This window comes from Podarcis tiliguerta (assembly GCF_965153285.1).
Source record: "Podarcis tiliguerta genome assembly, chromosome: 11".
NCBI classification, from domain to species: Eukaryota; Metazoa; Chordata; class Lepidosauria; order Squamata; family Lacertidae; genus Podarcis; species Podarcis tiliguerta.
In genome coordinates, this window is record NC_139544.1 from 9,575,468 (window position 1) to 9,591,488 (window position 16,021).

Below are 16,021 nucleotides of genomic sequence, written 5' to 3' on the forward strand. Positions count from 1 at the left end.
GTTAATGCAGTAGAAAACATTATTGTATTGTTTGGAGATATTTTTCTTTTTCTTTTGGGGAGTTCAGTTTATGAAACAAGAAGAATTTAATGTCCGTGATGAAGATGTATCACAAGTGTTAGAACATGAGAAAACAAGGATTTTGGCCACAGAACTAATAGGCAAATAGAGAGGTGAGTGAATTTTGGAATTAATATTATATCTTTATATCTGGAACACTGGAAATGTTATTATTAGTTCTGAAAATGGTTTTTAAGGATATATTTTTCCTAAATGGCTTGAGGTGGATTTTTGGAAAGCAATCAAATGGTATATAACTTTTAGGAAATAAATAAATAAACAATATTGTTGACACACTTTAAGGAAATAAGTGGCTTTCTTTTAGATTGGGTCATACTTGGCCCAAGATAGAAATCTTGAAAATCTATCATTTAAAATTTATTGTCAAAGCATTAAACTTTCCAAGCATGTTGGTTACACCCTCAAACCCTTTCTGAACAATGTTCCAATCAACTGTCAACCCCCCCCCCCAATACGTGCCCTAATTGGGTCATTAGTCTGGAAAATGCTGAATATCTGTCACAAGTGCAGCTGTCTATAGCATAAATGGAACCTGAAGTGACTTAGTTCCACGTTATTAGGTGTTTATTTGAGAGAATGGATGACAACTGCGGTGGCTGAGATCATTTAAGCTGTCTTGTATGCTTATTGTAGCTGCGGTTAATCACATTATTACAGATGGCTGCTTTAATGGCCCATTTAGGTGCCACAGCGCTGGCACAGCAGCACGCAGGGTCAGCTGGAAGAATCCCAATGCCTGCACACAGAGACGGCTCGTCCCCTTCCACAAGCACTTTGTCAGGAGCTCAGCCTGCACTCGAGTAGGACCCTGGCAAAGACACATGCCTGACTGGCATGTTCTCTCCCTCCTGGTCAAAAGCTTCATTAGCTTTCTTCAGCCTGAACATCACAGCGACCGATGCCAACAGACATCGGCACACTTAGGGATCCGCAGAGTCTTTGCAGTGGTGTAACAGACCTCAGCAACTCAGCATTTTGGCTAATCTACTTTATTTACATATAAACACACACGGAGCACTGCAACATGGCTCCCTCTCTCTCTAGCATCAGTCAGCAAAGAGAAAGAACAAAGGACAATAGTCCCACTTCTTAGAACACAGTAACACAAACATCCTGTCTCCGTCACTTCCCACTTTGTGGAGTCAAAATATATACCGTCATGTGATAGACAACAATCCCATGACTGTAACCATGGAGCAGGAATTCTAACACACTTGCCAGCCTTTCCCCGTTCCCATTTCCAAGAATCGTGGTTGTGCGGGATGCGACAAAATAAAGGAATGGTTCCAGAAGTGTTGCATCACTAGAGGCCGAGTTTGTTAAACAGGAAGCGGAGATGAATATGATTTAAATTGCACAGAATTTATGCAGGGAGGAAGCTGCCTTACACTGAGTCAGAGCCATTACTCAATCTAGCTCAGTATTGCGTCTTGAGCCCCAAGACCCACCCCCAAAATAAATACACATGGACACTTATATTAGTTTAAGTTTTGGGGCAAATTTTGGCCACAACTTTATTGAAATACAATCACGTGAGCGGTATTGGCTTAGGCATTCACTCCCCACTATAACTGACTACACCTCTCAGGGTGATCGTCCAATGGAAAAAACCAAACGAGGGAGCAAGGTCGATGAGGACCAACCCCGGGGTTCCTGTGGTCCTGGCAGGGCCCTAGCCCCTCAAGTGGACTTCAGACGAGATCCAGGACCCCCAGATTCCTTTAACGGGATACTCAGTTCCTGGAGGGGCAGGTGATGGCCGCACCTCCCCTCCCCACAGTCCAACTGAGCCAATGCCTAACCACCACCTTACAAGTTGTGACGATTTGCTAAGGGGTAGGCGAAAACCAAATGGCTAAAGCCAGTCTGCCAAATGGAAAAAAATCCTACCCAGCCCCTGTTCCAAAACAGGCGACCCAAACCAAAGCAAGGCCAAGCGACTCTACCTAAACTAGGGAGGGTGGACGGGAGTTCAACAGTGCGAAGCAAGTGTCCCACTTGTGTCACGCTGCCGCTGGGATCATGACACCTTCTGGCTATTGGCTAAAACCACCTGGCGTGATCCCAGGGGAATGGCCAGGACTTCCTGTTCCTCCCCCCCCTCATTTTAACTCTGTCAGGTGAGCTCTTGGGTCCTGAGCGCAACCAGGACCCTCTGTTATGAGGATCCCATTTGTCTGCACTGTCTGGTAGCAGCTCTCCAAGATTTCAGAAGGCGGTCACTATCAGCCCTGCCTGGACATCTGGGGGGATTGAGCCTGGGACGTCCTGCATGCAAAGCGTGCTACTGAGCTACCGCTCATAGTAAGCGGGGTTGTATGGCTGCTGTAGACAGACATATATATCTGTTGATTGGTAATCTCAGATAATGGAATGCTGTTCCCTTCCTTCATCAACTCCTGCTAGAAGCAGAGACCATATCCTCCAACGTTTCTCTGATGAAAATAGGGGTGCCTATTCCATAATGGTAATAATCATATGAATTTTATTATTTATTCCCCGCCCATCTGACTGGGTTGCTCCAGCCACTCTGGGCAGCTTCCAACAAATATAAAAACATAATAAAACATTAAACATGTTTTTAAAAAACTTCCCAGTGCAGGGCTGCCTTCAGATGTCTTCTAAAGGTTGTATAGTTACTTATCTCCTTGGGTTGGGGGGTCGCATAAACTCATCTCCTCCGAGATTTCTCTGATGAAAATAAGTTGTTGTTGTTTAGTCGTGTCCGACTCTTCGTGACCCCATGGACCAGACCACACCAGGCACTCCTGTCTTCCACTGCCTCCCGCAGTTTGGTCAAACTCAAGCTGGTAGCTTCGAGAACATTGTTCAACCATCTTGTCCTCTGATGTCCCCTTCTCCTTGTGCCCTCAATCTTTCCCAACATCAGGGTCTTTTCCAGGGAGTCTTCTCTTCTCATGAAGTGGCCAAAGTATTGGAGCCTCAGCTTCAGGATCTGTCCTTCCAGTGAGCACTCAGGGCTGATTTCCTTCAGAATGGATAGGTTTGATCTTCTGGCAGTCCATGGGACTCTCAAGAGTCTCCTTCAGCACCATAATTCAAAAGCATCAATTCTTTGGCGATCAGCCTTCTTTATGGTCCAGCTCTCACTTCCATACATCACTACTGGTGAAAATAGGTACATCCTAAGGAAAAGCGGGACATTCCGGGGTCAAATCAGAAACTGGGATGGCTTCTGTAAATCTAGGACTGTCCGTGGAAACTAGGAACACTTGGAGGGTCTGAGAGACATCCCCCTAACATGCTAAACTGGGATGTGTTGAGGTAGTGGCCACCCATTCAGAATTCAGTGTAAATTATGAAATGGAGAGCTGCCCTCTCTGCTGTTTATGTACTGGGGGAGAGAGGCATCATGTCTAATAAGCATGCCTTCAGAAATCTCTGGAGCTGCCTTTTGATTAGAAATGAGTGCCATTTAGGCCTTCACACTAGTTACAGGCATACAGCTGTCTGTAATGAATGTTATCAAGAACTTGATTAATAATGGAACGTATTCTTTGTAGCTGCAAGAATAAATAACACTCATGAGACTCTTCAGTGTTCTTAACAGTAGGTTGTCTGTTTACAGCATAAGTAATTTTTCATATCTGTCAGCCAGCTCTGAAATCTAAATGGTAAAGTCAGCTCTTGGGGGACCTGTTGACAACGATTACTCTGGAGGGGCTCCAATTCTATCTGCAATCCGTGGTCTGCATTCATCCATGCTATGTGAGGTTTCTTGCTGAGCCTCACTTAATAAAAAGGTGGCAAGAAGCCTCTACAATTACTTTAAATAAGAAAGTGTCCCGTTTAAAACATTGAAATAGACACAGGTGATTACTCACCTACATAGTTAGCTATGAAAAGCCTCTGTCAATAAAATTAATCAGTGTTAATCAATAAAATTATCTGTGCTACAGGCAAATGGGCAGCAAGCCACTATGCCATCTGCTGTATCAATATGGATGTTATTCCTCTGCCTTGAAAAGTAAGTGTGTGTATACTCTTCTTCTTCTTCTTCTTCTTCTTCTTCTTCTTCTTCTTCTTCTTCTTCTTCTTCTTTATATACCACACTATGCCCGTAGGTCTCAAGGTGGTTCACAGAATAAAATCAAAATATAAAACCACAAAATACACATTGAAAACAAAAGTAACAACAACCCAATAACTCCCTCTCAAAAAAATCCACATTTTAAAAAGGCATAGGATGTCAATCAAATCAACCAAAGGCCTGGTTAAAAAGGAATGTTTTTGCCTGGAGCCTAAAGGTGAAGAATCGCTGTGTCATCTGATATGTTCACCCACAACTTAACACTTTAAATTGGGCCCGGATCGGTGTAATATGTTCAAACCATCTTGCTCTGGTGAACAACCTGGCCACTGAATTCTGCACTAGCTGAAGTTTCCGAACCGTCTTCAGAGGCAGCCCTATGTATGCATTGCAGGAATCTAACCTTGGCAGGCTATGTCATGTGACAAAGGTATTTGAGAGCAGAAGCAGTAAAGGAAGCAGTAAAGGAGTCTAGAAATGTTGTGAAATGCTGAAAAGCTGCAGAATCATTCAGCATGCTGAATCACTGTGACTCATCTTGAGGAGGACTCATTCCCTGTATAAGTATTGTATCTGCTTGCCGGCAGATTCAATCTCAGTGTGTGTATCTGTGAGAGTGTTTTGGAGCCTGTGCTCTGTGGAAACTCTGTGTATGCTCTGAAGCTAGTTTAATCTTCTGTTCACTATGCTGTTATTTGCAAACAAGTTTATTTTAACTCAGTAAAGCTTTTGTTCTTTTACTGAAGAAGACTCTGTGTTATTAATTTACCCTGCGTGTCAGGCTATCCCTGTCCAAATAGGGGCATAACCTGGCCACCAGCTGAAGCTGATGAAAGGCAGTTTGGGCCACTGAGGCCACCTGAGCCTTGAGCGACAGCAGTGGATCCAGGAGAACCTCCAGGCTACAAACTTGCTTCTTCAGAGGAAGTGTAACCCAATCAAGAGCAGGTGATCTCCCACCCATCCGGTCTAGGGAACCACCTGATTCAATTGTAGTAGGCTGGTTCATTCATAGCCACAGTGACTTGGGTGAAATAGTGGTGAAATAAGTCCTGCCACCACTGTCAGGCAAGCTAAAGCAATGCTATGACCAAATCTTTCCCCACGATCATCAGTGGAATGATGACCGTGCAGGAAGAGGGGGGAAATATTCCTGTTTGGTGGGGTGGGAAATAATAGTAAGGAGATGGGCTTCTCTTGTAAGCTAATGCTCTTTTTTGGCTCCTCCCATTCTGTGACTCTCGGCACATCTGCACATTGATTTATTTTGAGCTGGTTTAACAATTGGCATGTTTCTCCCTTAAGAACAGCCAAACTGTTGTCAAATTAGAATGCTGAGAAATCTCCAGCAGATTCCTAACTTCAGAGTAAGCTCCTTGGATGAATCCATGATAGTAAAATATCTATCTATCATCTATCTATATCTATATCTATCTATCATCTATCATCTATCATCTATCATCTATCATCTATCATCTATCTATCTATCTATCTATCTATCATCTATCATCTATCTATATCTATCTATCTATATCTATATCTATCTATCTATCTATCTATCATCTATCTATCTATCTATCTATCTATCTATCATCTATCTATCTATCATCTATGTATCTATCATCTATCTATCTATATCTATCTATATCTATCTATCTATCTATCTATCTATCATCTATCTATCTATCTATCTATCTATCATCTATCTATCTATCTATCTATCATCTCTATCATCTACCATCTTCCTTCCTTTCCTTTAAAGTTGTATTCTGTCACTTGCTGCTTTCAAAATCTCCCCATGCCTTCACGCTGCTTAACTTGAGAGTAGAAACGTAGAATGACTCTTCCCATCAAGGCTTAACTGATGATAATGTCTGACAAAAAAGCTTTCTGCTTCTATTGATTCTATTGACAAAGTGTCCCATTTAAAAAATGTTAGTGCATTAATGTCATCCATAACTATTAGTAAGGAGAATGCCCTGGATTCTGAATTTAAAAAGAGGAAGAAGCAGAAAACCCAAATGTTGTTCATAATCTTTTACTTAAGCAGGAGACAAACACATGTAAGCATACATAAGTTCTTTATCATTATTATATTGAATATTTCAAAATGAGTTGCCCAGAAGAAGAAATCAAAATTGTATCTTTCATCAAGAGGCTTGACTGCAAATATCATTCTGCATAGCTTTCTGTAAATGTGCCATGCTAAAATTTCCCTGCTCAATTACACAGGCATTCTTGGCGTTAATTTTAATCTGTTCCACACCATAGGCAAATGGCTTCCCCCTCGCCCCCCAGGGAAGAACGGCTGAATGAAGATCTTCATCAGGAGCAAAGATGGAGTAAAGATTTACATCAGGATCTGCTGCCCTCATGGGTGGGCAAGCCCTGGTGGCTTCAGGCATCATCATCATCATCATCATCATCATCCCTTTATTGTCAATGTACAACTTGTGTACAATGAAATTAACCAAGCCTCCTTCCCCCCCCACACACTCAATCTCATTGCACTCTGTGTGCTTGTCGCACAACACACCAACCCCGAAAGTCAGTTGCACTATATTATTTTCCATTCAGCAGCCTAACGGCCCACAGATAGAAACTGTTTTTTAGCCTGTTGGTACGGCTGAATATACTTCTATATCTCCTGCCCGGGGGTAGAAGATTAAAGAGGTGCTAGCCGGGGAGTGAATCGTCCCTGAGAATTTTTTTTGCTCTCCTAAGGCAAGGATCCCTTGCGATGTCATCTAGCGGGCTCAGGGAACAGCCCATGAAATCATGTGCTGTGTTCACCACCCTCTGTAAAGACTTTCTGTCCGTGGCAGTCAAGCCAACGTACCTGTCAGAGCTGGCTCCGGGTCCCAGCTCACCAAGGACCAACGCTAGCCGATAGTACAGTATCAAAGTCTTTATTGAAGAATAGTCTCCATTTACAAGTCTCAGCGTCCCAGCTCTACATCTGGACTTTAGACCGGCGAAGCTCTGTCTGGGTCTCCGCCCCCTGTGCACCAGCTTAAGACTCTAATCTTACTCCACCTCTTCCTTCTCTCTCTCTTCCTCTGGGTCTTACTACCCCCCGGGGTCTCATTCCTCCTGGACTCTTCCGACGCAGAGCTTGACCCCTCTGACTCCTCCTCCTCTCTTCGGCGGGCTTTAGGACCTGGCTCCCTACCCGGGCTGCCCACCTTGCCGCCCTCCTGTACATTTGAACTTGGCGCGCGCGCGCGTTTAACTTTCCGGATGACCGTTTCCTCGCTCCCTGACGAGGGTGTGGTCACTCCTGCCTCACGTCCTCCCTCTGCCTGCGCGCTCCCTGATCCCGATGCCTTGGACTCCTCCCCCCTACTGCACTCTGGGGGGGACGCTGGTCCGGATTTCCAGCTGCTACTCTCTGAGTCCCCTCTGGCCCCTTCTTCCCGAGGTGTCCCCCTGGGCACTCCCCTTGCCCTGACCATGGGGGCCCCTTTCTGTGAATCCTCCGAGTCACTGGAGAGACTCAGAGACCTCGGACTACTGTCGTCGCTGACATTTCCTTCCGACTCCTCCCCCTCGCTCTCCGTTTCCTCCCTCTCCTGTGACTCTGCTCCTGAACCCCTGACAGTACCACACTGTGATACAATGTGAGAGGACACTTTCGATTGTGGACCGGTAGAAGGAGGTCATCAATTATTGTTTAACATTGTTCTTTCGCAAGACCCTAAGGAAATGGAGTCTCTGTTGGGCCTTCCTGACCACCTGAGTTATACTGTTTTTTCCAAGTGAGGTCTTCACTAAGGTAAACTCCCAGGAATTTGAAGGAGGAGAGTCTCTCCACACAACCGCCCAGATATGCAACGGGGCTTTGCATTTGGTAAAGATGTAGCCTTACCCCAAGGTTTTCTCTAACCATAGATAAAAGGTAAAAGGAAAGGACCCCTGGGCAGTTAAGTCCAGCCAAAGGACTATGGGATTATGGCACTCATCTCTGCTTTCAGGCCAAGGGAGCCGCTGTTTTTCCACAGACAGCTTTTCCAGGTCATGTGGCCAGCATGACTAAACTGCTCCTGGTGCACAGAAGACCACCAGAGCACACAGAAACACAATTTACCTTCCTGCCACAACAGTACCTATTTATCTACTTGTTCTGGTGTGCTTTCAAACTGCTAGGTTTGGGACAGAGCAACGGGAGCTCACTCTGTTGCAGCAATTTGAACTGCCAACCTTACAATCAGCAAGCCCAAGAGGCTCAGCGGTTTATACCACAGCACCAATATGGTTCTATTGTTTATACTGTTAAGTTGTGGGTGAACATATCAGATGACACAGCGATTCTTCAAACAGCTCTTGTTTATTCACAGGCCAGAACAGAACTGAACTGAACTGAACTGAACTATATAAGCCTGTTTATATAGAGCTCCACTACAACGCAACAGTAACAACTTTCTGTAACTATCCAATCACTGAACGTCACTTTCAATCCCTTATTTGCATATGTGGACCTGAGTGAAAACTATCTACAGTATCCCCCTGCTGGCCCAGGGTGAGAACTTCAGTATATAACATATACCACTTAGAGTTTTTCACATTAAGCAATTTAAAAATGTTTTTAACTGAAATATCCCCCCCCCCATTTCCACCTTTCCTCTCTCCACTCTGAGCAAGATTTCTCTAACAACCAAATGTCTACTTTCTTTCTCTCTCTTCTTACTTCCTTTCCCAATTGCCCACCATTTTCCCGAGTTCCCATCTATGCCTTCCTTGAGCTGGCTCCAACTGTGAACTGCTGACCTAACATTGACCCTCTGCCTGTTTTCCGACACAGCTCTTGCCTGTGCCTTGAGTTGCCATAATCTGGAAGTGCTTCACTTCCCATAATGGCCCTGATGATGCTCTTACATGTGCTTTGACCAGTCACCAGTAGTCACTCTGTTTCTTATCTACCACAACTCCCAGACAAGCAGCTCTCCTGCTTCCCTCACAGATCCAATACAACGGGGGAACCTATGGTCTTCCAGATGTTGTTGAACTACAACTCTCACCAGCCCCAGCTAGCAAACCAATGGCAAAGGATGATGGGAGTTGAAGTCCAACAGCATCTTCAGGGCCACACATCCCCCACCCTTGCCGCTCAACATTGTTTCACTGAATTGTGAGCCCCACTCTGGCATCAAGTAGAGCAGTACTGTTGAGCTTTTTTTTGGAGGGGGGGGGCAAAGTTGTTCACCTTTTTTTTAACTTTTGACCAAATCTGTTGTGCTGTTTTTGCAAAGAAGAAGAAGCTTTTGAGCTATTTTTAAGGGAAATTGCCAAAATCTACACTTCTGACATGGGTTGCAATATGTCCAGATTTTCCCTGACATTTCAGTGATTTCCACCCAGACACTGTTTCCAATGGCCGGATCCTGGCTACGTCTGGGAGCTTGTAGCTACTTGATTCCACCCTATCCCTTTTAGCTTTGGCACTGTGCTAGGCTAAGTGAAGGCTTGTTTTGGCATGTAGTATGAACTGGAACTTGTTGTTAAGAGCAGCCCTTGGCCATAGCTCATAGTTAGTGAGGAGGAGAGATCTATGGCACAAGTCTGGATTTGGATGACACAACGTGGCTTAGCTCAGTGCGGTGTAGCAGTAAAAAAGACAGGGGACTCAGCTATACAGCTGCAAATAAAATGTTTTAAAAGTGTTGTAAAATGCAATATACAAATGTGACACTAGATGGCAACAATGAGCTATGCCAAATCAAATGTATTTTTCAAAACGTTTTTAAAAAGGCATTTTCACAGCGTTTTTAATATGTGTGTAGATTCCACCAAGGGGAAGCAGCTGTGAGCTCTTTTCCAGCAGTCTACCACACATTCCTGTGGTCCCAGTAAGCCTTAATTTGGAAAACTGTGTTGTGAACCAGGCCATTGCAAGGAAACCGATCCACAACTCTTCTTCCCTTACTGGTTTGTTGTTGTTTTTTTTTTTTTAAAAAAAGAGCCCTTAAAATATATTTATGATGACTTCCTCATCTCCTTGAAGAAATTCAATAAGCAGCAAAAGTTGCTTAATAAACTTTTCTCTCTTGCCGTGATTCAGCTGGGGTCTGAATGCGAAAAAAATGCAATTCTGGGGGGTATTTTATCATTTCCAATACAGACCTGCAAGAAGATTGTTTATTTTCCTCAAAACTAAACTTGCTTCAACCTTAACAATTCCAAACATTTGAAAAAACGCCAAAGAACTATATTGTCTGCCACATTTCCAGTGGAATTCTATACATGCCTACTTAGAAGTAAGTTCCATTAACTTCCACAGGGCTTATTCCCAGGTAAATGGGGTTAGGATTTTAGGCTCAAGTGACATGTTCATTGTCAACCTCACTATTTTGTACTAGATAAATAACAGCTTTCAATCCATATAATGCCTTATAAATGCTAGAAGCAATTAATATAATTCTATACGCACTGACCTAATGATACAGTTGAAAATAGATCACAATGTTTTAACAGCTAATGTAAATTATTTCGCTGTTATCTGGCCTCCACCAAATTGAAACAGATCTCTTTCTTACCAGCTCATTTACAGAATAGATGTAATTGGAGTTACTGTTCAGATTTATCCAAGATCAAAACCAGGCCCAATCGGTGGGGCTAGCAAGATATGCTCTCCTACGTTTCAGCAATAGTGTTAGGCTACTGTTTTATGAATCTGCTGAAAAGCTTCTATTGGCAATAGACTGCTCTGAAGTTTTGGCTTTTCGCTGGTCTTCTGAAGCATCTTTAAGCGACCTTCTAGTCTCTGGGTCCATTCACGTCGGAGCCTAGGGACAAGGAACAGACGCTTTCATCAGTGAAATCCCTCGCCAGCAATGCTGTCCCTTTTCTTTCATCACCAATGCACTTGTCTTGTGTTAATTTAGCAAAGGTATCTCTCCAGCCTTCTGGCTGGGGACACAGAGAGAATACTAATGGCATAGCTCATCATCAGTGTGAAACCTGGTGACATTGCTAGATTCCAGAGGAGTCAAACAACTGGGAAAATGCTGTCATTAGATATATGCCACCTTCTCCCCAGGGTATTCCCCTGATGAAGCCTAACTGCTGCCTCATAGGAAAAAATCATATAATGCATGCATTGGAAATGACATCAAGGAAATCTGTGAGCACAGACTGCTGTTTATGTTACTCCTGTCAAAACAAAACTCAGTGAATTGTCTAAATAATATGCATGCCGTTTGAATCAACAATATGCAGTTTTAATGTTGCCTAGACACTTTCCATATGCCTGATAGAACTTTTAATGTACGACCAGGTTGACAGAAAATGTCCCAGTGAAAGATAAAGATTCCCACCCACTGCAGACATCTCTTAGGGAGGATATAGATTGCAGACGAAGTGGCTGAGGCACAGAAACAAAATGTCAGTAAAGTCCAGTGCCAAAAGGATCGAGGGTATTAAAATCTGGAGTAAAATCTAGTGTATTGACATTTGTTACAAAGGCTACATATATTGTGTTTTCTTGAAATGACCAGAGGCTGGATTTTGTTGGGCTCTGCATTGGATTGTGTGGACTGAGTCCTTGCAGTGGGGTGTGAGTGGAGATTGAGTCTGCAATTGAGGAGCAGGAGAATAAGTGACCGGATGTGTGTGGAGTGTTTCAGCATAAGTCTTGGGAAATACTTATGGGGAATAGAATTAGGGGTCTGCTATGATGGTAAGCATGGGCAGGGGGAGATATGGCAGGGGATCGAACTGGACAGGTAAAGAGAAGAGGGAACAGATGTTGGAGGCAATCCCCACTTCCAGTCCTTCCATCCATCCTTCCAGATCTAGGTTGGTCTGCCATTTTACTCAGTTGTTTAATGCCAGATCTGCCCATAGTGAGATCTCTACCATTCACAGCTGGATCATGGATGATGGGGCTGGCTGATTTGTATTACTGAGACCTGGATAGATGAGCTGGGTGGCGTTAATCTGACTCAGCTGTGTCCACCTGGGAACTTAGCACAGCATCAAAACAGTCTGGACAGTTGGGGCGGTGAGTGAGGAGTCACTGTAGCAGTCAACAAGGATGATATCTCCCTCACAAGGAGACTCCCTTGAGGGCCTGCACCTGGTGTTGGACCACACATAGAAAAGGGGTGCTGCCCGTGATCCTCACTGTCCAGTATTCTCCCTACCCAAGCTGGTGGAGCTAGTCTCAACAGTGGTGTTGGAGAACTTCAGGGCCATTTTCCTGCGGGACTTCAGTAGACTTCCTGTGACTGTCTTAAAGGGACCAACTTGAGACTTCACGGTCCCCATTACAACTGTGGAGATGTCTCAATATATTGCTGGCACAATGCACAGAGACAGATATATTGATTGTTCTTTGCATGGGGTGGGGTCTGGAGTGGGGAGAGTTGTAATGACCTCCTTGTCATAGTCAGACCATTTATTGTGGCGACACTTTCACCCTGTAGGGATGGAGGACTTATTGAGATGGTCCACCCCTGGAGACTTTTGAAGCCTGAAGCATTCCTGAATGCTCTGGGGGATTTCCAGGTGACAGAGCAGGTAATCTTTTTGAGCCTCTAGGAGAGGAATTGGTGTTGACCTTTAAAGCCCTAAATGGCCTTGGCCCAGTATACCTGAAGGAGCGTCTCCATCCCCATCGTTCTGCCCGGACACTGAAGTCCAGTGCCAAAGGCCTTCTGGCGGTTTCCTCATTGCGAGAAGCAAAGCTACAGGGAACCAGGCAGAGGGCCTTCTTGGTAGTGGCACCCGCCCTGTGGAATGCCCTCCCATCAGATGTCAGAGAGATAAACAATTACAGTGGTACCTCGGGTTACTTCCCCATCAGGTTCCATACGCTTCAGGTTACAGACTCCGCTAACCCAGAAATATTACCTCGGGTTAAGAACATACAGAACATACAGATCAACTCCCAATCTGTATGAAGACAATTCTGTACAGGGAAGTGTGTGTGTTTTTTAATTATTATTTTTAAAAAATGTTTTATTATGTTTTTATATATGCTGGAAGCTGCCCAGAGTGGCTGGAGCAACCCAGTAAGATGTGTAGGGTATAAATAGGAAAATTATTGTTATGGAATGGGACATCCCTATTTTCATTGGGGAAATGTTGGTTTCAATTAGTTCTGAGGGCCAGTGTGGACGGGAGCCCTCCACACAATCGGAACAGCAGGGACCAGAACTTAGGAGCTCTTGAACCCTGAAAACAGAGCCACCTGACTGTGTCCATGGTGAAATTGTGCCACACCTATTATTGCAGAAAATTATGGAGTTTTGGCAAAATATGTCGTAATGCTTTTGACAATGATCAACATACAATCTAAGTACTTTTAAAAATCGCAAGTGTGAAAATGCAATAAGCTGAAGATCCTTTAGGGTATAGCGCCAAGAGTGGAACCAGTTGATAATATAACTGAAGGCCATTGATGACAGATTAACTTCTCAGCAATACTATGCATGGAAAGCACCCAATATTCTAGGCCAAGAATGAAATGTCACTGCTCAATATACCACTGAGTATTGTTGCCTGCCTCCTTTAATGTCTCAATAAGCATTGCCTGGCCTTTTAAGGCTGTGGTCATTTTCATTCTGTTTCCAATTTAGATTGCAAATTACTGTTTAATATTTTTTTTTCAGTTTGATGTGCCCTGTAGTCAAAGTGGCATTCTCAAGAGGGCATAGTCAAGATCTTAAAAATCAGTCTAATCAGCAGGGAATATCTTTATTCAAAGCACAGTCTCTCTTTGGCCAAGTGCGACTTGCTAACTACAACAACCCAGGGAACATAAAGAGAATATTTGTCTTCACTTCAGGCTGCTGCTTGCTCATAATCACCAGCTGCCCTCGGGAGGGAGGTCAGTCTCTCTATCTAGCCTGTTGAATTAAATGAACATTGTTTGAATTATGATTTGTAAAAGTTACTTTGAGTGGAGCCTCTGTGCGTTATTTGGTTGTGGTGGAAATTTCTAATGAAGAGCTGGGGAAACTTTGGAGGAGGCTAGAGCATTCCTTCCAGTTTTTGGAGTCCTCTAATCGGCTAGCAAGGACAGCAGGCAAAGGACAAGGTGAGAGGCCCTTCATCCACTGTAGCCATTAATATCTCCAACCGTAGTCAAGGCCAGCAGGCCAGGGGAAAAGACTTGGTGGGTCAGATGAGATGGGGTGGTGGTTCACCATCTGAAAAAGCATTCCTGAGAGATGCCCATCCTGTCTCTTCTTGAAAACCTTCCATAAAAGGCATCTTCTTTCATTATTGAACTGCAGAGAGTTTGGTGCTCATTGGCACACTCTCAGAGCCTCTAGGTGTCCCTATTTTCCAGGAGCGTCCCTGACTTAGAGAAGCCACCCCAGTTTCTGATTTGATCCTGATTTGAATGTCCCACTTTTCCTTAGGATGTCTCGATTTTCATTGGAGAAATGTTGGAGGGCATGGTAAAGGTAAAGGTACCCCTGTCCATTAGGTCCAGTTGCGGTGGACTCTGGGGTTGCGGTGCTCATCTAGCTTTACTGGGCGAGGGAACCGGCGTTCGTCCACAGACAGTTTCTGGGTCATGTGGCCAGCATGACTAAGCCGCTTCTGGTGAACCAGAGCAGTGCACGGAAACGCCGTTTACATTCCCGCCGGAGCGGTACCTATTTATCTACTTGCACTTTTGATGTGGTTTTGACCTGCTAGGTTGGCAGGAGCAGGGACCAAACAACGGGAGCTCACCCCGTCATGGGGATTTGAACTACCGACCCTTTGATTGGCAAGCCCTAGGCTCAGTGGTTTAGACCACAGCGCCACCTGTGTCCGGAGGGCATGGTAGGATGTCTCTATTTTCATCAGAGAAATGTTGGAGGGTGTGGAGTTATCCACCCCCTGAGCCATCTGAAAACAATCCTGTATAGGGAATTTTTTTTTAATGTTTAATGTTTTATTATGGTTTTTTTATATATGTTGGAAGCTGCCCAGAGTGGCTGGGGCAACCCAGTAAGATGTGTGGGGTATAAATAGGAAATTCATTGCTATGGAATGGGACGTCCCTATTTTCATCGGAGAAATGCTGGAGGGTATGTACTCTAAGGGGCAAAACTATTGGAGATGCCCATTTTAGAGGACACCCTACAGTCTTTTGCTTGGCAGCTTCCACGCAAGTAAGAGAAAACCACTCACTTATTCAAAGCACTTCTGGTTAACTGGAAGTCTTCAACTTCTTTTTGCTTGGCCTGTGTTTCTTCAATGATTTCTTCCCAAAAGTTCTTCAAGCCACGGGCATCATGGACTGCCACACCGCGGCGTTTGGAGCCAAGATGTTGATTCATTTTTCTGAAAAGCAAAGCAAAGATATGAAGACCTTCTCAATGGTAATTTAGGAAATAATATGTGTGCTAAGAAAATGGTGAACTGTTTCCCCCACCTTTCTCTCTCCATTAGAATTTTCACATACCCCTGTGGAAATTTTTCCATTCCCCTGCCAAGTGGCAGACATTCTGCATGTACTAAGTGCATTTAGTCTTCATTAGGAAGTTTTATGGGGGTCAAGCTTTCTTGTACTTCTGCAAAGCTTTGAATTCCCTTGTGTATGCTAAGACATGCTCTTGTTTCTCAGAGTCCCTGTTTTGGCTACAATGTTGTCAGCACCCACCACCTGACTTCGCTATTAGAGGGAGTCGTATAACTTGATATGCAATATAGAGCGCCATTTTTCACCTTGCATGTCCTCCTTTCTGGACTTTCAGTGAACATGCTTCTTTCCACAGATTTATTGATAGCTTGTCGTTGTCGTCTTAAGGAACGTGTCTTCGGAATTGCACACTGATCTACAGTGGTTAAAGATTGTTCTATATTTTAAGAAGCATCTTCATAAATACACATGACACCAATCATGCGGCCCTATCTGCCAACAGAGATTAGATTTCATAGCAGGGGTGG

The 16,021-nt window shown here is 44.1% G+C and overlaps 1 protein-coding gene and 1 long non-coding RNA gene across 2 annotated transcripts; both read right to left on the bottom strand.

Moving 5' to 3' along the window:
- Window positions 1-6,154: 6,154 nt before the first annotated feature.
- Window positions 6,155-8,184, bottom strand: LOC310660190. The gene is made up of 2 exons (XR_014503288.1): window positions 7,737-8,184; window positions 6,155-6,971 (listed from the first exon to the last, which is right to left on the bottom strand). It is a non-coding gene; the product is annotated as an uncharacterized lncRNA (long non-coding RNA).
- A 1,975-nt stretch (window positions 8,185-10,159) lies between these two features.
- Window positions 10,160-15,617, bottom strand: LOC310660056 (protein FAM240C-like). The gene is made up of 3 exons (XM_083404464.1): window positions 15,507-15,617; window positions 15,263-15,415; window positions 10,160-10,914 (listed from the first exon to the last, which is right to left on the bottom strand). Exons 1-3 carry the CDS (start codon window positions 15,596-15,598, stop codon window positions 10,782-10,784), a joined length of 378 nt encoding a protein of 125 aa, XP_083260590.1. The 5' UTR covers window positions 15,599-15,617; the 3' UTR covers window positions 10,160-10,781.
- Between the last annotated feature and the right edge of the window lie 404 nt (window positions 15,618-16,021).

Excerpts from the sequence above, each read along its gene's own strand:
- LOC310660056 (XM_083404464.1), bottom strand. The coding sequence starts at position 15,598 with ATGCACTTAGTACATGCAGAATGTCTGCCACTTGGCAGGGGAATGGAA. Across the intron at positions 15,416-15,506 it reads ATTCTAATGGAGAGAGAAAG|AAAAATGAATCAACATCTTG; the intron begins GTGGGGGAAACA and ends TTTGCTTTTCAG. Across the intron at positions 10,915-15,262 it reads ACCAGAAGTGCTTTGAATAA|GCTCCGACGTGAATGGACCC; the intron begins GTGAGTGGTTTT and ends CCTTGTCCCTAG.